At 42.7% G+C, this 23519-nt stretch overlaps 1 protein-coding gene across 4 annotated transcripts in view; it reads left to right on the top strand.

Moving 5' to 3' along the window:
* The window catches only part of LOC148534477 (ubiquitin carboxyl-terminal hydrolase 22-A), a 143966-nt gene that overhangs the window by 93472 nt on the left and 26975 nt on the right, over positions 1-23519 (top strand). For all 4 annotated transcript variants that reach the window (XM_088466690.1, XM_088466688.1, XM_088466689.1 and 1 more), the window contains exons 9-14: positions 7749-7854; positions 13806-13964; positions 16352-16478; positions 18238-18329; positions 20070-20132; positions 20493-20642. In XM_088466690.1, the coding sequence (XP_088322816.1) occupies positions 7749-7854; positions 13806-13964; positions 16352-16478; positions 18238-18329; positions 20070-20132; positions 20493-20642 (697 nt within the window). The remainder of the gene's footprint in view (positions 1-7748; positions 7855-13805; positions 13965-16351; positions 16479-18237; positions 18330-20069; positions 20133-20492; positions 20643-23519) is intronic.

Here is a 23519-nt window from a genome sequence, read left to right as displayed (position 1 = left end):
AAAAAAGGCAGTTTTTCGCCGTCGTTGGCGAAATCGGCCGCAATATCAGCAGATCGGACAGCCGATTTCGCCATCGACTGCGAAAACGGCTGATTTCGTCTGTAATTGAATACCCTCCTTAGTTAACACAAGTGGGTTGCCCACTGTCTTGGTTCATGGAGTCCATTTTGGGAAAATTGGCAGATTTTCTGGAATAAGACAAAAGTAGTGAAACATTACAAATCCCACCAAAATGGCCTCAGATTTATATTCAGACTCCCTAAGTTATTAATCTGTAAGAATTTGAAAAATGTCTACCTTGCATGTGTTACCGCATTAAACATATTTTGGCTTTTCACCTCCGTTTTGGAAGTGCCCGAATATTAGAAACACCCCAAGATGTCTGTCTTTGTTGGGTATTTAATTTTTGGTATTGAAATGACTGAAAAAGTTTCAGCAGACATTTTGCAATTCACAGTTCGTACCAAAATGAGCGCAACTTGCTTCCAGATAAAGCAAATTGTAATGTTTTATTATTTGAATATATCTAGAGAGGATCGCTTCTCCAAGATATGGGTCACTCGAATCGGACAGCATATGAAGTTATTTACTCCAATCACTGCAGAACAAAGCACCCAGACTGAAAGCCGCATTGGCTGCAGGGACAACACTTTCCCGACTGGTGCATGTGCATGCATATGGCTTTACTTTGGTTTTACTCGGACAACAGTGCTTCACACCAGTTAAAGATTAATTTAAGATTTTTATACCTTTTTAAATTTGGGGTTTGTTAGTCTACTACTCCATGCCCATTAAGACATTGTGATGTTTAGCATTACTTAAAGCTTTTAGGATCTATATTTACATCAAATAAAAGGGGTTTTAACATATATTAACCTTCATTAAACATGAATATGGAACAATTATTTATTTTATAAAGAACTACTTTTTATTTACAGTAAACTCAAAGCTACCGGTAACATTTTAGGAACTTTTCTATTAGTTTTATAAATGTAATTTACGAGCCATTTTTTAAATACTAGTTAAATTGGATTACTGTGCCCACGATTTTTATTATATCACATAGACAGGGCCGATGCAAGGGTGTCCGGTGCCCCCTGCAAACTATTTATTTCTGCCCACCTACAAATATGTCCTCTTGACATATTGCGCACCTCGAGCTCTACATCTGTGATTGCATTCACAAAACAGCAGCTAGTGCAGCGAAGTGTCTATAAGAAGGTTTCCTCCACCCTTTACCAAATGTAATACAAATAGACTAAAATAGATACCACTATACCAGCGCTGGTTTAGAAATAAAGTGGTTATATTTTCAATAAGTGAAGAGGTATATCACAGCTGACTGTGAAAGGTTGTTCACCCATCACGTCTCTGAACAGACTACCCAATGTTTATTCCTCATAAACATGCCCCCAAAAATAGAGGAGTAGATCAACATAGTGAAGCTTAGTTTAGTACCACAAAGAGTATAAGAGGCATTCTTCTGATGTGGGTATCCCAAATGGCCAACAAATTAACCATTACCCGATTGTGGCATGAACTGTCAACTGGCAGTCCTTTTGAAGAGCTTAGGTGAGATGTCAGTCTCAGTGCAGGTCCCGCGTCCTTCACTGGTCCTTGCTTCCCTCCACATACACGGTGTAGTCAGTCACAGTAGTCACAGGGTTCTCCCGTCTAGCACCTACGTGTTTCAATTCTAGCTAGTGTCTTTCGCAAGAGTAATCTGAAGTCTGAATGTCCTCTCCGAGTTCTGTACACCCTTAAAAAGAAAAACAAAACAAAAAAAACCTGCATCCAATCCCGCTGGTACGGGCACAGCTGATCTGTATACAGCATCTACTACAAGTTCCATGATCCTTTGCTGTGCCCGGCCTATCAATGCATACTTCAGAGGTGTTTTTTCCGGAATCGGAATCCCGGACATCCAGACGGCGGGCAAGTCTGAAAGTAAGCCAGGGATGGGGGTGGTTAGGATTAGGCACCCCCGGAAGGACTTACGGTTAGGCACCCCCCCTAGAGTGTTAGCGTGCGGAGTGGGGGGGTCAGGGTTACGCACAACTGGGGGGACTTAGTGTTAGGCAACCCGCGGGAAGGTTAGGTTTAGGCACCGCTAAGGGTGGGTTAGGGGGGGTGCAGGGTAGGGTTAGATTACTTACCTAGTCGCGTCGGGATCTCCTGCTGTCGGGCTTCCGGATGTGGTATTTGAACCTGCGGTTAAAGAGCCGTCGGTATATCAATACCATTCCTGTGCAGGTTATATAACTTTTCATAATAGCAAGCAAAGGCATATGCAATGGCGGAGGGGTCAAGTGACCTCTGCCCATCAGGCGAGAGTATCACTTTAATCCTATTCCTGGTCTGCCGCAGGCACAGCTTACGAGCCACAAATTTGACGGTTCTATTACCAAGTAAATAAATGTTCTGTTGCATTTTTGTCGGTGCACTACGCATTCGTGCCAAAAATAGGGCTTGAGGCTGATTGCGATACTGATTCGCGCCAGAGGAGACGAGATGGTCTGGTTGGTTCAGAGATTCTACCTGGGCAAAGTGGCGTTCTAAGGTAGATTGCTGGTGGAAATGCTGCCTGCGCAATATGGCTCCTGCCTGACTAGCTATCCCTTGCAACACCGCCTTCAGGGCACACCAGTAGGGAGGGATGAATGTGTCAGCAGGGGAATTAGTAGATTGTAAGCAGAAAGGGTATTGGTGAGTGCCTTAGCAGCGTCAGGGGAGGATAGGAGGTACTCGGGGTACTTGCCACAGTCTCAGAGAGATCTGTGTGTTAGAGCAGGCCAAAGTCCATGTCACAGCTGCATGGTTAGACCAAGCTACCGGAATAATGTCAGACCGGCGGGAGTATTGGAGTGACCATTTGTCTAGAAGGAATAAATCTATTCGTGAGTAAGAGTTGTGGACATTGGAAAATCATGTAGAGTCTTTAACCGTAGGAGATTTAATTCTCCAAACATCATAGAGGTCAAATTCTGTGAGTACATTACAAAAAGCCATCGAGGAGTATAAACCAGCCCTGGCATCTCTAGGAGATGACTTATCAAGCTTAGGGTCAGGGGCCACATTTAAATCTACCATGGTAACCACATGCCCTTTGTGAACAGTCTGCACTATCAAGAACAGCCTCTTGAGAATCAATATCTGGCGTGAGTTAGGTGCATATATAGAAACGGGAGTAAGCTCTGCATTTTACCCACTAAAATCAAAGATCTGCCATCATCAGTTACTTTGTGTAACTTCAAACTGAATTGAATGATGAAACAAAATTGCCACTCCATTCCTTTTGAAAGGATCATTGGGATAATGGGCTACAGGATATCTAGCGTCTCTTAAAATGGGGGGCTATAGAGGAAAAGTGAATATCTTGTAGCTCTACAATTTTCGCTTTCTCGTGATGAAACGCAGCTAGGGCTAGTCTGTCTGTTCAGGGAATTAAGGCCATGGACATTTGAGTAAAATCATTACAGGGTACATCGAGAGAGAGAGAACTTCAGCAATATCAGATTCCCAAAAACACAAAAGGGCGGGGGAAGAAAAAATACAAAGAAGAAAGAATAGGGGAGGGGGGAGAAATACAGAAAACATCAGGGAGTAAACTGAACTAGCCCAATAACTGGCTACTGTGTGTGCCACCAGAGAGGACAGGTGGCAAATCAAACATCATTGGGCGGGTGGCCCAGCACAGGTACCACCAATGCAGTAAACAGCGAGTACAAAAAGAAAAGGGAACGGTTTTCATAAACTAATGAAATGTAAACATAATAAAATATCAGCACCATACATGACTAAACAATCGCTATATCAAAACTAGGGGGAACCCTATAAAGGGTAAGATGGCTATTACACCCTTAACGCTTTAAAACCGAGCACAGTACAAAAATAAAAAGCACAATAGTTGTTCAGAACCTGTCGCATATGAATGAAGGAAAAAATTAAAAGGGCCATATATTTAGCACCCAAGTATAGAATAGAATTCCAATTGGCATATATATATAACATATATTATATTCTCACGTGAGGATCCCTCAGTCGGAGGACAAATATCAGCAGACAGAGATGAGGATCTGGTTACCGGAATGTCCCATTCCGCTAGTAATTTAATGCCGGCATTAAATTAAGAAATCACAAATGTTTAGGAGCCCACTAAAAACTAGCAATTTAATCGGTAAACCCCAGCGGTAGGAGATGTCATTGTCTCGAAGAGAAGATGTGATAGGATGAAAGGAACGTCTCTTGGCTAGGATGTGAGCTGACTGATCCGGAAAAATCTGGAGACTACCCTAAGCATCCGTGCCTTCTGCTTGTTTGGCTACTTTAAGAATATTTTCTTTAATGTGGAAGAAATAAATCCTCATCAAGGTGTCTCTGGGGAAAAAGCTGGCTCCTACTCTCGGGTGTGGCAGACGATGAACTCTGTCATAAGGAGATTGTGGGTTGAAGCTGAAGGGAGGAGTTTCTGGAACAATTTAGTGACACATTCATGTAATTCCTTCGATGCAGCAGAGTCCGGAATCCCCCTGATTTTCAGGTTATTCTGTTTCGATCTATCCTCTAAGTCCGCCAGCTTATCTCTAATGGAGGATACCTCAGATTGTAGCCCTGAGTTTCATTGTGTGAAGCAACAAGCTCTTACATCTTCCCCTCGAGATGGTCTGTTCATCCCCTGAGACCCACGATTTGTGCCCTTATTGATTGTACTGACGCCTCCAGCCTGGACAGTATATCACTGCTTAAGGTCGTAAACATTTGGAACATCGACTGGGTAGTGAGAAGAGCAAAGGGGTCTAATGTTAGACCCAGGTCAGCTGGTATTAGGCAGCCAGTCGTAGACTTTGCAGTGGGAGGCGGAGCAGATTTTATCGGAGAAAAGGTCCCTGGAGGCTGTTGAGAGGTTGCCAGATGTGAGAATTGAACAGGAACAAGGAGTTCTAGAGTTTTCCCCCTCATTTAGGCATTTTAACGGGGTCAAGGTAGATCTGAAGACAGATGAGAAATAAAGGCATTTAAGGGCACTGGGAGGCATTGCTACAGCGATTTTAGGTAGGTTTCGCTGCATGGGTGAGGGCAGCATTAGACCTGCGATGGCATGGGTGATTGAAGCAGTGGTTCAGAAATAGCAAGCAGGAACAGATAAAGCCACTTCACCTGCCACTGTAGTATATCAGCAAAATACTCTTGGTAGTGAGTAGAATTGAATCAGAGACAATAGCTCATGACTGCAGGCATATAGTGTCCAGGAGATCCATGGATAAAATAGACCGGAATCACTCACCACAGAGGATGATGGCAAGATTTAACTCCGGTTTCCTGGAAAATGATAAGGGAGCCACAAAGGTACTGCAGGATCACATATCTAGAGAAGTTTAATGCAAAACAGAGGGACACAGGCAGATCAACCAGGTAGGAGCACAGTGGAGACTTGTCTGTTGGACCTCTCCAGAGCCCAGTTTTACTTTGCTAGGAGATGGCTAGAGGCAAGGGAGCTTCAGCAGGGCAGCCTTCCCTGTATTATTGAGGCACTCAATTAAAATGGCGGCCACTGTATGGGGTGGGAGTCCCGGGGCAGGATGCAGACTCTATAGTTACTGGAGCTGTAGGGGGGTGTCTGGCATCAGCGGCACCTCGGTTGGGTAGAGCAGGGCGGGTCCGGATCCAGCCGAGACCCCGCACCCACTGGTCTTTGCAGCAGCGGGGAACAGCTCCAGGCCGCGGCTTCATTACACTGAGATGCCCCGTCGCTGGGAGCCTGAGGGAGGATGCGAGCATAGTTGAGAGATTCTTTATCTTCAAGAAGAATCTACATCTGACTGGGTCATTCTCCACATCTGGCATTCCAAAGAGTGTTACACATGACCAGTAGACACTTTACATGTGTCGGCAATTTTGCTGTACCTACTGTAATTCCCGTGAAAATCATGATATTCTGCCCAATGGTTATGTCTGCAGCTGCCAAAGCCTCCTAGTAAGGGGAAAAAAACAAAACCTTTCGTAGGATCTTTTCTTTATTTGTGACTGAGATAATGTGTTGTGCAAAACGTGTCACAGGCTGATAATGATGCCACACATAACGTACTGAGAGGACAGGTGTGCTCAGCGGTTCTTAATCCAAATAGAATACAGTCCATGATTTAAAGATATGCTCTGAAAATGTTTCTTCAATCAGTTAACAAATGAGAGGGGGATGAAAATGTGAAAAAGTTTAGCAAAATGAAATCATACTGAATTTGCTCACTTGCTTATTACTACTACGGAAGTATGTGCAAATTACTGTTAACAATACTTACATAGCTTCAAGAATACTCTTTCATGCTTCAATTTGCCACAAACATGCATTCACTCAAATTATCTGATTTAGGTGTACTTAATGAGAGTAGTGTCTCATATGTATTCAATGGGTCAGTGAAACTCCTTATGTATTTGTATATACCCTGTTGGTGGTGCAAATGTTACGCCTCCTTTCATGCGTACTGCTCCAAAACTGGTATTTTGTACAGGCTGGATTAATATGAACACACCCCCTTGCTGTGTATGGTCTACGTGGAATGCCCATTCACATCCCTGTTTCACCACTATGGTGAATATGCATGCATTTGTATTCTATGCATCACAGAAACATGAAAAATATACCACAACAACTGGCGTACTCTGCATCAGCTCCAGAATTGTAGATGTGATTGTTTTCAGACCAGTGTTTCCAGAGTTTTTGGATGCATTTTTTGAGAAAAAATCTGTTTGTCATATTAATAATGCAAAGCTGTGTGTTTATTGTTTTTTTTTTTTTTTTGAGTGAAGGATTCTGGTGACCGTAAAATAATTTTTTTCGTCTCCTACATTAGTCTCTTACCACCACACATAGGGCCTCATTCAGAGGCGGTCGGAGGATGCAAGCGGTCGCTCAGAAACTGGGCGGCCGCTTGCATCCTCACCGCCCGCCTCTGTTTCGGTCGTTAGGCTGTGGGTTTACACCCACAGCTCTAACGACTGCTAGGGTGATGGTCGCGATGGTCAGAGACCATCGTGACCATCGGGGCTTACGACGAGACCCTAGGGTAGGGTCTCACTTGTCGTAAGCCCCGGAGAGCTTCTGTCAGAGCCGGAAGCTCTCCACTGACATCACTAGTGATGTCAGTGGGGCCTCCCCCAAACGGCAGGCGTTCCCATGGGAACGCCTCCATTTGGGCTGCCACCCCCCCGGCCCGCCTTCCAAACGGGGCGAGCTGTCAATCAACATCGACAGCTCGCCCCCTTTGGAAAGAGACCCGCTACGACCGGCGCTGTCGGTCGTAGCGGGTCTCACGCATGCGCACTAAGGAGCCGGCTCCCTCGTGCACATGCGCACTTGACAAACATCGAGGCGGTCGTAGACCGTACGGGCGCCTCTCAATGAAGGCCATAGTGTCTTGGGGGAAGGGTGTGTATCAATGAGGTGTCTTTGGTGCAGTTGTTTTTACCGATTATGAACCAGAGATCACAGGTATATCAGCTGCATGGTGATAAATGAGGGAAGTTATTTTTAGTTCTAGGTGCCTTAGTATGTTACATGTGCTTTGAATGTGGCCAGTAGAGGTACGTTGATGCCTTAAGTCCAGATGTACAATACCTGCATTGTAGTCACATTTTCATATGTCAAGTTTATTAATTTCATTAAGTTTTAAGTAAACCCACAGAATTTATTAGAGAGATATTATCTCCCATACACATGCTAACCCTGTCCTCCTTTTTTTATTTTTAATCAGGTGATGACAATGGAAAAAAGGCCAACAATCCGAACCACTGTAACTGCATTATAGACCAAATTTTCACAGGAGGCCTCCAGTCTGACGTAACCTGTCAAGTGTGCCAGTGAGTCATATTTACTACTCAGCTTGCCTACAAATGAAAGCTACTTTCAGTTTCGCTGTTTTAGGTTGTTGATCAAATTGACAGAAAAATTATACAGCAGTACCCCGGGGTGGTTTTGTCTCAAGTGAAAAGATTTGGGCTGGCAAGGTGTAGGCTGTGTCGTTTTAGCTATAGCAATTACCCAATTTGCGTTTTGGAAATTCGCACTTTGTATACATACAAAGAGAACAGACACATGTGCTACAAAACAGATTTGCATGTACCTGGTGCTTACACTTCCTTATGGCTGGAGAGGGGGAACAGGGAAGGTTAAGGGCTATGAGGTTGATGTTGTTATGCTGGGCAAACCTTGCTTTTTGCTCAGGTTAAATTAGAGTGAGAGGTTCCACCAGAACCTCTATGCCAATCGAATCTACCCATCGGCCTAGGTGTGCTGTGCAGAAAATTCCTGGGGCACAATGGATGCTGTGAAAGTTTGGGATCCACTGTATTAATTGAAAATAAACCACACGGAACCAAATCTTAAGGGGCATACACACTGGATGAATTTTGTGAATAACGATATCTTTATCGTTCATGTCTTATATATCGTCCAGTGCGTATGCGCTGAACGACCAACGATGCGTGTTCCCGTGGGTCGTTAACAGTCGGCAGAACATGCAGCTCAATCTGGGGATATCGTTAACTTTGCCATATCATTAACATTGCCATGCTGCCGAATGGCACCCCTGCCAGGTCCTGCTGCAGACGATATCACGGCATACAGACGTCTAGTGTGTATGCGGTATTAGATTGCAGCATGCTATTGAATTGTAAAAAAAAAATCAAACATAGCAGTTGTAAATCAGCAGCAGTTTGTTAAACTCTTATTTTGTTTTATGCATTAAATCCACAAATAGACCCTCAAGACAGAGCCTCTTTGGAGTCTAATTTTCAAAAATGTGCATATTTGTTTAGATTTCTGAATTCCACAAGGCATACAGATTATATACATATGCATAGGGTCACGGCATAAGCCAATAAATATATAGCATCCTCCATTTCACCAAAGGCACAACAAGGAAACTGACCAGCACTCCAATTTTATGTGATAAAAATGTTCGCTTAATATATATCACATATAGTAAGCCATTTTGAGAATAATAAAGGAGATCAGTACTTATCAGTAAGAGTTTCCCATCTCAATAGAGGGAGCCTCACTCCAACATAGACCCAGAACTTCCCGACAACTGTTTCTGTGCCTTAAAGGAGATTGACAGCATGCCAGGGTGATTTGCAGAGGTCTTGAAAAAGAAGGGTCAACACTGTAAATATTGACTCTTTGCATAAACTTGATGTAATGGTCAATAAAAGCCTTTGACACTTATGAAATGCTTGTAATTTTACTTCAGTATACCATAGTAATATCTGACAAAAAGGTCTAAAAATACTGAAGCAGCAAACTTTGTGTAAACCAATACTTGTCATTCTCAAAACTTTTGACCATGGCTGTACGTGTGTGAGATAAATAAACTTTTACTTTCAAAGGTGTGTGTGTCTTGTATTTATTTTAATATTTCTTTTGCTGTGGAACTACAGGTATGTTTGTGGTTCTCAAAGTACCAGCATGCGGGGAGGCTTGCTGGGTCCTGTAGTTCCACAGCAAAAGACATTTTAACTCTTTACTTGCATCACACTATCCCCAGCTCCAGGGCTGTCTTGGGTAGCCCCTGGCTATCAGCCTAGGCCAGGGGGTGTCTTGGAGAGAGGAACCCCTTTATTGGGGGGTCCCCAGGGATCTAGCGGTCAAGAGTAATGTTTCCGATGAAAGGGCTCCCCTGGCTGTGGCATTTCAACCCCTGCCCCCCACCCCTCCCACTAGAAAAAATTCAGTGCTGGTCCTGGAATTGACATCCTTTTTTTCCCCCCCCTGTATTTCTAGAACCAGGACCGGCTCAGAGCCCAGTGCTGGTTGTGCTAAATACATGGGACCCCTATTTCGTTTGTCCCCTGTATTTAGCTCGACCAGCACTGGGGCTCCAAAGCCCGGTGCTGGTATGTTTTTTTTGGGGGGGAAAGGGCCCACAGTTTTCCTTTTTACATGTTTTAATTTTTTTAAAACACAGCAGCACAGACTGATCTCACTGATCCGTCCGTGTATCTGTTTATTTTTATAACACATAGATGCAGGCATCACTGATCTTCCTGATCTGTTTTAATAAACTTTATAATGTCACGGTGTGTATGTTCTGTGATTTTATAAATCTTTATTTTGCTGTGGAATTACAGATACCAGCAGGCCCGTAATGCCCCGCATGCTGGTACTTGTGGTTCTCCAAGTATGAGCATGCGGAGGAGGCTTACAGAGACCTGTAGTTCCACAGCAAAAGACAATATTGTTAATACTATCAATTGCTCCACACTACACAATCAACCTGGCACCCACCGCTCCAGGGGTGCTGGGGATAGCCCCGGGCTATCGGTCCAAGCCTGTGGTACCCCAGGAGAGGGAGACCCCTTTATTAGGGGGGCTCCACCTCCCCAGGGTTCCTCAGCCTGGGCTGACTAGCGGTCAGGGACCCGTTGGAAGGGCTCCCCTGTCTGTGGCATGACCCCTGAAATTACAGGGGAACCCTATTCATTTTTTCCCTCTGTATTTCCAGGACTGGCTCAGTCCAGTGCTGGTTACAGAGGACCCCTATGTCGTTTGTAACCTGTATTTTCACAACCAGCACCGGCTGTGAAAATCTTGGTGCTGGTTGTGCTTTAAGGAGGGGGGTGGGCACGCCATATTCTTTTAAAGAAATTTCACTTGTTTTCTTTCTTTTTTTTTTTTTTAACAGATGCATGGACAGATCTCACTGACCCGTCCATACATCTGTGTGTAATTGATTTTGTCTTTCTTAGATGCATGTCGCACGAATCGCACTGATCCGTACGTGCATCTCTGAAGAATTTTTTTTTACACAGATGCCTGCATCACTGATCCGTGCATGCAGTCAGCTATCTTTAGATCTTGCATGATAGTTCTTATGTCAAAATGTACTGTTAAAGCACCATATCGTGTCCTGGAGTGCCGGGGAGAGTTCAAGGGAAATTGTTTCATGATATTTCATCGTGAGCACATCGTTCCGTGTGTGAGCCCCGATGCTGCCCCTGTGCACTGCCCCACTGCTGCCACTGCCCTGCACGCCTGCAGCCTGCTCCCTCAGTCGTGTCTCCCTCTGCATCCCCGAAACACCTCCTGTATGCTGTCTCCTCCACCACTAGCGCTAGTGTACCAGTTTGTTGCCATTCTCCCCTGCAAGTGGCCCGGTTTGCTGCTCCCGTCTTTGATGGTTAATAAATTATAAAAAAAAAGCTATGAAATTCCATAGACAAAAATCTTTACGGTTTTACATGGGGACAATGAGGCGGTACACCTGTCAAACCGTAACACAGGTGTCCTAAGGCGAGCTCAGGGAGGACAGAAACCTCCCGTGGAGCAGAAGGGAGCAAAGGCTTCTTAGACATGATCTGAAATTTCACAACCTACTGAATTTCTGCCACTCAAACTAGAAAAAAAAAAAAAAAGCAAAGAAATTCCGATCATTAAGGATTATTCATGGACATGTTCCTTGCGCAATACAGATATGGTATGCCATTACACCGTGTGGTTAACTGCAGATTCAGCACTCTCACAGAATGAGATTGCGGTCACTCACAAAATGGTGGAGCTGCTAATTCACAGAATTGTGTGCTCATTGGAATACACACATGCAGTCTATGCAACTGAGGTCTGAGCAGTTATGTGGCTCCCACATCCCACTCAGTGCCCACAATCTTCCCATTCATTCACCACCACAATCCCACTGGGTTCCAACATCCTTCTCACTCCATACATCCATCTCATTCAGAATACACATTCCGCTCCCTAATTTCTAAAACTATCATACTCTGTCTATACATGTACACTATCTGCACCTCCATACTGCTCTATCTTCCCCAATTCCTACTGCTGTGTGGTGATAGATCTATATCTAATAGATATAGATCTATCAGTGGTGCTCAAACTCTGACCCCACACAGTTCACTTGTTCTAGATCACCCAGCAGCTGCACAGGTGTATTCATTACTCACTGACACATTTTAAAAGATTCACAGGTAGAGCTAATTATTTCACTTGTGATTCTGTGAGGAGACCTGGAAAACATGAAATGTTTGGGGTCCTGAGGACCGAGTTTGAGAACCTGTGATATAGATGATAGATAGATTATAGATATATTATAAAAGCTATAAAAATCATAGCTTTAAGAATATAAACAATAGTGCAGGCGACTGTTAGCAGGGGAGGAACAACCGCACAATGATTGGAGCGCCTCCACCCTTTGTTCGAGAGGCAATCTCCAGTTACTGGAGTTGCTTGAACAATGGTCAGGTGGATCGTACAGGTTTGACCAAACGACCTAGGACATTTTTGCAGGCTTTTATTGTAAGTATTGTTCAGGTCCATACACTGAAAGATAATTGTTTAAACCATCATTTGGTAGGCTGGTTTTCCCAATTACCATGCAGTATATACGTGTCCTCCTACACTATTGCTGTAGTCACCCCAAGCAGACCCTCTCAGTGCGCCAAGTTCCGTGCAACGCTGCTTACGCAGAGCATCTTTTTCTTTATTTGTATCTTTTTCGCCTGAAATATGTTTAAGTCGCGATGTGCTGCGATTACGACACACCAGGAGACTACAATGATTCACTTCATATACAACACTTGTATATCTGTGTGCAGTCTGAATCTGTATACGGCCGCTCTTTTTTTTCCACGCCAAGTTTTGTTGTGTTTTGTTTAAACTCAAGGCCCCCATACATCTGATCGAAGATTTCGTGGTCCTGCGATTAGATGGGAAATGCCGACCGGGGACCATCAATGTTCAGCAATCTGTCGCAGGAACGCTGACATTTACATGTTAAATTTCACCGATTTGACAATCGCAATAATTTTTTGATCGTGATTGTCATATCTGTGAAATCCAACATGTTGGATTTCTGCAATCCTGCGATGCCGGGTTGCAGGATCGCGACAAGCCATCACAGATGGATGGGTGCCTTTAGTCGCATCGCATTGTGATTAAGACGCGTTTTTGGGTGAAAGACAATTGGGGCAAGCAGTCTGACAGGAGCTGGCGGCTCACTCGCGTCACATTTCGTATTGAGGCTAGGTGTATAAGGACACATCTGTATGACCAGCTTTACACAATAAAAGCACCTTATACAATGAAAATTGTATTCAATTTTACAGGGTAACTATCTCATAACAGTTAAAATATGGTTGTCTTTTAATTCAGCAAATAATTGTAACATTCACAACATTTATCATGAATACATATTTATAATAGAAATTCAATGAAAACAGGACTTCATCAGAAAAGTCTCCCCAGTGTTATCAAATTATTTTCGCTTTGGTCAGTGTAATTGCCATAGGACACTATAATTTATAATGTACACTTTATACCATTAGAATCTGCAGTTGGCAAAGTATTAGCTCCCAACTACAGGCTCTTCATTCTCCCCATGTGATATTTACTGAACATGACTGAAGTGTTTATTTTATTTATTTTTTTTGCTTGCATCCAACAAGATGAAAATGGCTGGCAGACCATAAAGCGCATCACTGATTCAAGCTCAAAATACACTGTCTTAAGGTTTAAAATTACTGCATCTTCCATTAAGGACAAAAATGTTGAATAGGAGCTGGTTGTTTAGAGTCCTGGGTCTTGGATCGTTCCTCTGCTAATGGTGCTGTAAAATCATGGCAGGTTCCATTAGTAGTCCTTAATACATAGAAGTAAGAAGGGTACACCACCAGTTACATGTGTTTACCTCTATTTAGAGCAACTTTAGGTAACCTGTATTTGCACAGTACTTGGAGGACCATTGTAACAGTACTCTATCGCTTAATTGTATGTTGTCTCCTCTCACCTTTCCTTCTAGTGGTGTTTCCACAACGATAGACCCATTTTGGGACATCAGCTTGGATCTGCCAGGTTCATCGAGCCCATTTTGGCCACTGAGCCCAGGGAGTGACAGTGGTGTGGTGAATGGGGAAAGTCATGTGTCTGGAACAACAACCTTAACAGACTGTCTGAGAAGGTAACACATAATAGCCCAAAACAGCTAAAAGTTTCTTGTCTGACGTAGCAAAATAAATAAATGGGCCAGTCCGTGAGGACCCTGTATATAGAGCTTTCAAATAAAGGACACTTGGTTACAGTGAATGTGATTACTGTTCGCAACTGCTTCCTGGTCAAAGGGGTCTCTTTACTAAGCCTTGGAGAGTGGTAAAGTGGAGAAAGATAAGTACCAACCAATCTGCTCCTAACTGTCATGTTACAGGCTGTGTTTGAAAAAAATGACAGGACCTGATTGGTTGGTACTTATCCTTCTCCACTTCATCTCTCTCCAAGGCTTAGTGAATTAGACCCCTAAGACTTTTACATTGACAGGTTCATGTTTCGTGTCTGCCTAACAAAAGCCATGTACACTATCTTCACCAGCAACTGCAGTTGTTGGTGGAGATGTCTTCATGGGAACCCAATTCTGGTTGAAGGACGCAATGTGCGGTTTCAGATTTGCACATCACATCCCGGCAACACATCTTTGAATTCTGCCCTTTTGATTGTAAGCTCATTTAGGCAGGACCATCTTTACCTTCTGTACCACTCCATGGTACTTTTGTCTCATAATCTCTGCAATGTACAGCACTGTGTGTGTTATTGATTTGTAAATAAAAGTTGATGAGCATTTGTTTCTTACACAGCATAGGGGCTGTCTAATTTTGCATTAAAAATACTTTTTTATAAAAGCCTTCAAATCCCTCTCTTCAAACTGCATCAATTTCCTACCTCTTTAGCACTTGAGATAAGTGTTGAATGCATTTACAATTTTTGCAAACAAAAAATGTAGTAATTGCTAGGACAAATTGCTAATGTTAAAGAAAAAAAAGAGGTGTGATTGGGTTTCCTTTTTTTTTATTATTTTACTGCCAGCATATTTTGTATAACATCATATACTTTTTTATTTTCAATGTTCTAAATAGTATTAACCATACATAAAAATATATATATATATGTGTTTAGCCCTGCACAAATTTGCCCATATGCCCAAATGTAGCTTCCACAATATTTTTTTTACACTTTAAAGGTTGTTAGGTTGTTGGTTTTTTTTTTTTTTAATTTGTTTTTTCCTACCTATAACCTTTTTGGATTGCTGTCTTTTAACCAGTGTATGTGCACCTTATCCTCTAAAACACTAAACTTGACTTGTGTAGACGAAGAAATCGAAAAGGTATTCCCTGTGAAACAAGCAATTCTCCAATATGGGAAAAATCTGTCTACTTGCAAATGGGATGAGTCAGTCCAATCATGAAGTGGTTAAGTAGGCCAGACCTTGAAGAATCACTTGAGACTGTCTCCACAAATCCCAATTAATTGTAAATTGGATGCAATGATAAATGTAGACATCCTTTAAGGTGCCCACACACATACATACTTTTCATCCAATTTGGCCGATTTCGACGAATCGTGACGACAGATCATGTAAAAAATAGCCAAATCGTGAGTTTCTACACTTGATCACGATACCGATGCGCGTCCCCGCTCATCGTACATCGCATCTTCAGATCTGCCGTGCTGTAGGGCAGATTAGCCAATGTGGGATACAATGCACTGGCTGCAAGATAGATCTTAAGTCAGATTGGACATTTTTAACTCCAAATCGTGACCACGACTGCCTGGGGAGAGTTCAGGGAGAGTTCAGGGGAAATCGTGTACATTGGCTGATTGGGAGCAAGTCTGTATGTGTGTGGGCACCTTTACTGTTGCATCCATTTTCCATGGATCTGCTATTGCAGTCTGGTATGGATGGGCTGCCCATCCATTCTGCCTCTGCCTCCTTATTGTTCAGATTTATTCTGGACTGACCTTTGACAGTCTGAAAGCACTCCTGCTTTATGTATGGTTCAAATGATGATTACCAGTAGGTATTCTTTATTTATTACTTGGGCAGTATGAGTCCAATATATATGTAAACTAAGGCTTTTTGGTATGATAGTGTTGGTATCTGGCAACCATCCAATACATTTAACATAGTCATGAGGAAAAATAATGCAAACCAGACTTATATGCCTGAGGAGGAATAAAGATGCTTTTTAGATGTTTTGCTCTTCACATTTTTTCACAAAGCAAAATTTTTCAACAGTCATAGTTTTTGCAGCCTGTTTTGCGTTTAGATCGAAGCAAACCACCATTGATTTACAGTTTAATTTATGATAGTTCATAGGAATTGATGTAAAATTAAAAACTGTTCGCTTCCCCCTCCATATTATTTATCATCATTGTTTTGCTACTTTTTTTTTTTTCCCCCTGGGTCTGATATTTTGTTTAATATTCAGTATGAAAGTTCTGAATCTCTGCAAGCCAGCTTTGTATTATAATTACCCATCAGTTTCAACTGCGGAGTGATTATCCCTTTTCTTGCAGGTTTACACGGCCAGAGCATCTAGGAAGTAGTGCCAAAATCAAATGCAGTGGTTGCCATAGTTACCAAGAATCTACTAAGCAGCTCACTATGAAGAAACTGCCTATTGTGGCTTGTTTTCATCTCAAAGTAAGACTAGGCTGCCTTTCAGCACTTACAATGAGTAATGATAAGTTGACATTGTGTTTATTTTGCAAATTTACTGTTTTTTTTTTCTCTTTATTCTGAGAGTCTGATACATAGAGCCGTATTCAATTTGAGCCGAGCCGCGATACTTTTTCGCGGCCCGGACTTCGCCTACTTTGCCTGTTTTGTAGGCGGAAAAGTATCGCGCGCGTGCCCGCTTTACCCCGTATTCAATTTGAAAGTATGCGAAAACGGGACCAGGCGAAACTTGAACAGGCAGAAAGTACTGTCAGATTTGGGGAAATCAACCTGAAACCCCCCAAAAGATGCTCTGACATGGGGGTTCACTATGGTACCCCGCGATTTGGCTTGCTGAAGGTATTTGGGGTTTTTAAACGGGCTCAATAGCTGCTAAATAGCGTTTTTCTATACGTGGTGCAGAATAGTATTCAGGAGTATTTTTCCCTGAAAATAAATTATCCCAGCAAATTTGGGGTACTTGAAAATAGGGGTTAGCATATTTAAAAGTTGCTAAAATGAAGTTGAAAAAAATTGTGAAAAATCCAGCTGCCGCAAGCACCTACAATCCAAAAAACACTTGGCATACTTGGGGACCCCCCCAGAGTCAAGTTTGCTAGCTTTTAACTTTGTACCCCAACTTTTGTTTTTTCGCCCCCTCTTTCAGTGTAATTTTTTGGGGTGTCCTTAAATGTGTTTTTATTTTGACAGTTTACCTTTGGGGGACTGTCTGAAGGCTGCACGGTGGTTCCCGCAACGTTGCACCCCAAAACCCCAATTCTTCACTTTTTTCCACCTGCTATTCATAGGCAAAACTTTTTCGCCTAGTACATTGCATTGACTTTCCGCCTAGGCGGAAAGGCTTTCAAATTGAATACGGGGTAAAAGCAAAACAGGCAAAAATTGTCATCGGCGAAAAAGTATCGCGGATCCGGACTTTTCGCCTCAAATTGAATACAGGCCTTAGTATTGTTTTTCCCAGCATTTCTCTTTATTTGGGCGGAATTCAATTGTTTTCGCGGACCGCATCTCCAGTCTAAAGTGACAGGAGATCGCGGGCCGCTATGCAATTGTTTGAGATTTTCGTTCTGATCGCTCCCAAAGTGGTCGGGTTTAGCCGCGTAAAGCAGCTAAACCCGACCAAAGTGCTGGGCGTCATCGTGAAAAGTGATGTTTGGGCACCCAAACATGTCACTTTTCGCACATTTCAGCTCTCATCCCCCAGGGGCTGCGAGCTGAAATGTAGCGCTGTCAGCTGATCGTGCCCTACAGGAGCAAGAAATGAATAGCTCCGTCGGGCGTGATGGGGGCAGGAATCAATTGAATTCCGCCCTTTGTGTTCTTTTTACTCAGACACATTATTAAACTCTTCAAAATGCATTAAAATAGAGACAAATCCCAACATAGCATTCTATAGTTATAACCGGATTTAATATTTTAGAAGTTAGTATGAACTGCTTCTGAATGCAGCATGTGATAAGAGCATGCAAGTAAAACGCATCACTGAAAGTGCATTACTTATGCATTTACACATTTGTCCAGCTCATACCTGAATGAGCTCCAAACATAATGGTCTGGCTTCTATACATGGTTTCATAATGCTCTCGCTTTTACTTTTTATTAATCATTAGCTTGTGGTGGTTTTAATTTGTATATAAAGTTGTATTTTATGTTTAATTCTTCACTTAGCTTATAGAGCTCTACCAGTTATGAGTAGTACTTATTTCTCTTTTCTTTGACGCAGCGGTTTGAACATTCAGCTAAACTAAGGCGGAAGATCACAACATATGTGTCATTCCCCTTGGAGTTGGATATGACACCATTCATGGCCTCCAGGTGAGTATCCATCTATAATCATTCTAAATATTATTGGACATTTGTCTTGTAATAGAAGTGCAAGGCCATTTGCAGCCTACAGAATATATATAATATTTAAATTTAATCTTTGTGATATTTTCAAATGCTAAGATCTTAGTTTAATACATTTAAATAGCTTATGTATTTGTCACTTGTACCCTTTTTAGGTTAAATTATTGACAAAACATTCAGTATAAAAATGCTCTTTGTATAGCTCAGGTAAGTCAGGGTACCCTGTGAGATGTGCTTGTAGACATTATAATCAATAGTAAAGCACCTGTTAAAATACAAAACTAAGAATCCTTACATTGTTCCCATATACATCAGAATATACCATTCTACAGTAGGTGTACACTGTCTGTGGGGCCTAGGCCTGCAGCACACATCAAGGAAATTGCATGTTTGTGGGATTTCATTGTGTAAATAAACTGATTACATTGCATACATTCTTTTTGCATATTATCTAGATCATGCACATAAAATGCATTGTAAATATACTGGTCTTGCTCCTACTCCTGTAACTGTGGGGAAGATGTATCAAGCCTGCTAAAGAATGGAGAAGTTACCCATAGCAACTAGTCAGCTGCTACCTAGCATTTTATAGAATGTACTTAATAAATGGTACTAGAAGCTGATTGGTTGCTATGGAGAAGTCTTGCTATTTCTCCGCTTATGACATTTAAAAAAAAATTATTTGAAGTGTGATTACTGCAGAAAGCCCGTCTGTGCGACATTTGCATGGTCATTAGAAGGTCTGGTGAAATGATCAGGGATGAATGAATTATGATTGGTGGTGGTGGGTTGTCTGTACACACCAACATTTATACATATATATGTGTGTGTGTATATGTGTATGTGTATATATATATATATATATATATATATATATTGTGACACAGTTAGGTTAGGGGGTCCCTCTCCTGGGTAGAGGACTCCTTCCTTTCACACACAGCAGCTGGGAAACAGTACGCCAGACTGGATGCAAGTACAAGCTGGTCGGCGCCAGTCTTTATTGTGCAATATCAGAAATAACACAAAGAAAACATAAACGTAAATCCTAGCCCTGTCGGGGCACTAACTTCACAGGTAGTTCCCTCACTACCAGAACCTGGCAGGGCCTAATGCCCTCACCAGCAACAAAAGCACAGCACAACACTTAGTTAGGTTTTCAAGTGTCTCTGAGCAAACTCCCTGTCTGCTCTCCCAGGTGAGACAATCAGCCCTCAACACACTAGGCTTATATTGGCCACTCTCAGGTGGAAACCTTAACAAGCCTGTTACCAGGCTGCGAGAACCAAAACCTGGAGTGGCCGTGGGTGGAGCCCTCCCTCTCCTCTCACCCACAACCCCCAGGTCCCAAACCGGCTTTTCAAAAAGCCGAGACTCAAGCCTGCTACACTGCAGACTTTCCTATAAAATATATATATACTCTCAATAGTAGGTTTATGACGTTGATGGCGCAAATTTGAAACGCATTTCTTATCGGACATTAGCTTATATTTCTTATGTCTTCTGGCGAAATAATTGTTGTATACTCGGAAGCGCTTTAATAGATGCCCAGTTAGGTTTTAGATTAATTCTCTTTAATATCTATTTTAATTTACATTTTATTTTAAATTTGTTATAGTTTGTATATAATCTAATCTATTTAAAAAAAAAATTGTTTTGCTTTTGTGTTTGACCATTTCCTTTTAATACACCTGTCTTATTTTGTCATAGCAAAGAGAGCAGAATGAATGGTCAGTATCAGCAGCCACAAGACAGTTTAAACAATGACAATAAGTAAGTATCACTGTTATCTCAATGCAGTTCTGCTTTTATCACATTTGAAAGTTATTGAATATCTGTATTAATAGTGCTTTAGAAAGGGCAAACAATCTTTCATTGTATAAATTAAGTCATAATTACTGATTGGTGTATTTGTACAAATGGTTAAGGGTAATAGCGGTGTTACTGTTTTCATATAGTATCATGCTACATCTCATTCTGTGCGATTCGGTTCAAATCTCACCATCTGAAAATGCTGTGGTTAAAGGACGTTTGTGTTAAGCTATAGATGTTCTACCAATTTTAAAACCCAGGTATTCTTCAAACAGAAATGATACCATCTGCTTATTAATATTAGATTTGCTTTCTCCGCAGGTATTCCTTGTTTGCAGTAGTTAATCACCAGGGAACCTTGGAGAGTGGGCATTACACAAGCTTCATCAGACAACACAAAGACCAGTGGTTCAAGTGTGATGATGCGATTATCACCAAGGCTAGCATTAAAGATGTTCTAGATAGCGAAGGGTAAGTTGGACATCGTGCATTGGTAATTTTACAGCCAGTCTATTTCTGGGTAATACATTTATACATTTGCATACAATTTTTAGTGTTATCATCCTTTATTTATGACGCCACAAAGGTTCCGTAGTGCCTTACAAAGTACATATGAAAATGAGCACACAAACGTAAATAACAGTACAGAACAATGCAGGACAAGGACAATGTTTATAAACATTGCTGCATTAGCGATCATCAGAGCTGGCAATAGGCAAACTAGGCGAATGCCTAGGGCATTTGGATTGCCTAGGGACATGCATTCCAAGCCTAGGGCCAGCTCAGCTTGACAGCGTACAACGGCGGGACTGGGATGGGCAGATGGCGCCTCTGTTCATGCTGTCCTACCACGATGATAGTGCTCAGCTCGGATCGGGCGACGTCTCATACAGCCGGCAGGACGGTGGGGGCAGCGGGCAGTAACAAAAATGGCCACTGTAAGAGGGCTGCTGGGCATGCCCAGCTGCAGCAACTGCTCCTCCCATTGTTCTTTGAGGAGTCCAGCAGGCTGGGCCTGTCTGCAGGAAGACAGAGGGGTGGGGGCGGCCAATGCTCTTGCTGGCACAGGGCACCAAAATGTCTAGTTACAGCTCTGTGGATGAGGATTGATGGATGTTGCTGTTATCTGTATTGTTGGTTGATGGGTGCTGTGCTGGGTCAGAGACAGAACTAGCTAACGGTGCTAGGGGGCACCACACAAAATGTTTCCTTGGGCATCAAAATGGTTAGGGCCGGCTTTGGCGATCATAACACTTAAGGTGCCCACACACAGCGATATTTTACACGATCTGGCCGATTCCGACGAATCGTGACGACAGATCGTGTAAAATATGGCCAAATCGTGAGTCCTAACTCACGATCACGATGCGATGGATGTCCCCGCTGGTCGCACATCGCATCGTCAGATCTGCCGTGCAGTAGGGCAGATCTGACAATCTGGGACAAAATGCACTGGGGGTAAAAAAAAAAAAAAGTTAAGCACGATAGATCTTATGCTTTTTACTCCAAATCGTGTGTAGGAGCTGTCTGGGAGCTGCCGGGGGAGAGTTCAGGGGAAATCGCACACATCGTGGGATCGTGTGCAGATCGGTATGTGTGTGGGCACCTTTAAACAAGTAGCAGGGTGGCAGCAACCAAGTTCATAAGACACACTTTTTTTTTTTTTAATCTACTGATAATAAGGGGTCTATTTATCAAGCAGTGAAAAGTGTGGAGAAGTGGACCAGTGAAGAAGTTGCCCATAGCAACCAATCAGCTCTATTATTTTATAGACTGCTCTTGATAAATGCTACTTGAAAGTTGATTGGTTGCTATGGGAAATTTCTCCACTGGTTCACTTCTCCACACTTCTCACTTCTTGATAAATAGACCCCTAAGAGACAGACATGCAACATACTGAGTATTTCCACAATTTGGCATTCATATATAATAATAATCCAGAAGAGGCCACATTTCAAATGTAGTCGGGTAAGAAACCATGGCAGATTTCATGTTGACCCAAGGTTTTCAGTCAAACATCAGTGGCAAACGCAGGATTTTGAAAGGGGGGTTTCCAATACTTGGTTACAAAACCAATTTCAGAAAATCGAAACGCATACAGGCAGCACTGCTCCTTCTCTTCCTCAATAATCCAAGCTTGTTAAGCCATTACTGTGCAACCTTTCAGATGCCTTGACAAAATATGTAATAAATGCAACAAACGTGGCACAGAAATGGATTAATAAACTTGGATTATTGAGTACCCGAGGAGAGCGCTGCCTGTATCTGATTGTATGAGACTGAGCTATGCTTAGATTTTAGGATTAGCACCCAGTCTGTTGAATCTATATATATATATATATATATATATATATATATATATATATATATATGTATATATATATATATGTATATATATATATGTATATATATGTATATATATATATATATACATACAGTGGTCGAAGTGGAAATTTTGAAGTGGGGGTATGGAAATATCAGTGGGGCTTTGCTTAGGCAGGCCCAAATCTTTAACCCCCCTGATATTTCCATACCCCCACTTCAAAATAAGGACAGTGACCTGGGCCTAATGCCCAGGTTCACTTACCAAGGGCACGGGCTCTTTGCCTGCTAAACAAGCACCAAAGGCCTGAGGACTAACTAGGCCCATGGGCCTAGTGTCCAACAACCCCGGTAGTCTAGGGAGGATTAAATAAATTTAAAGTGGGCGAAGCCGCTTAGCATGGTGCTGGGAGAGGCTGCAGTGGGGAGATTCGTTTAGGTCTTTTCCTTTCCACCAATGCAGCACTCTCTGGTCCTCCGCTTCTTGATCCTCATCTTCTTGCTGCTGGTCTGTCCAGGCCAGCGGCGCCTCCTATTCTTGGACGGCTCTTCCTTCTTCTTTTCTTCTGGAAGTCTTCTTTCCTCCCTCTCTGCTCCTCTCCCTTTGCAGCAGCACACATTTTCTCACTGCAGCACACACCTCACCACACTGCAACACACACCTTTCCTCATGCTCATACCTCCCCTCCCCACAGCACTCACCTCTCCTCACAACTCATCTACCCACAGCCCTCACCTCTCATCACACCTCCCCTCCCGACAGCACTCACCTCTTCTCACACCTCATCTACCTGCAGCACTCACCTCTTCTCACACCTCATCTACCCACAGCACTCACCTCTCCTCACACCTCCCCTCCCGACAGCATTCACCTCTCCTCACACCTCATATACCCACAGCACTCACCTCTCCTCACACCTCCCCTCCCCTCAGCACTTACCTGTCCTCACACCTCCCCTCCCCACAGCACTCACCTGTCCTCACACCTCCCCTCCCCACAGCACTCCTGTCCTCACACCTCCCCTC

Source organism: Taudactylus pleione, unplaced genomic scaffold (genome assembly GCF_031769625.1).
Source record: "Taudactylus pleione unplaced genomic scaffold, aTauple2 ptg000066l, whole genome shotgun sequence".
Classification (NCBI taxonomy): Eukaryota; Metazoa; Chordata; class Amphibia; order Anura; family Myobatrachidae; genus Taudactylus; species Taudactylus pleione.
This window is presented reverse-complemented; position numbering and strand designations above follow the sequence as displayed.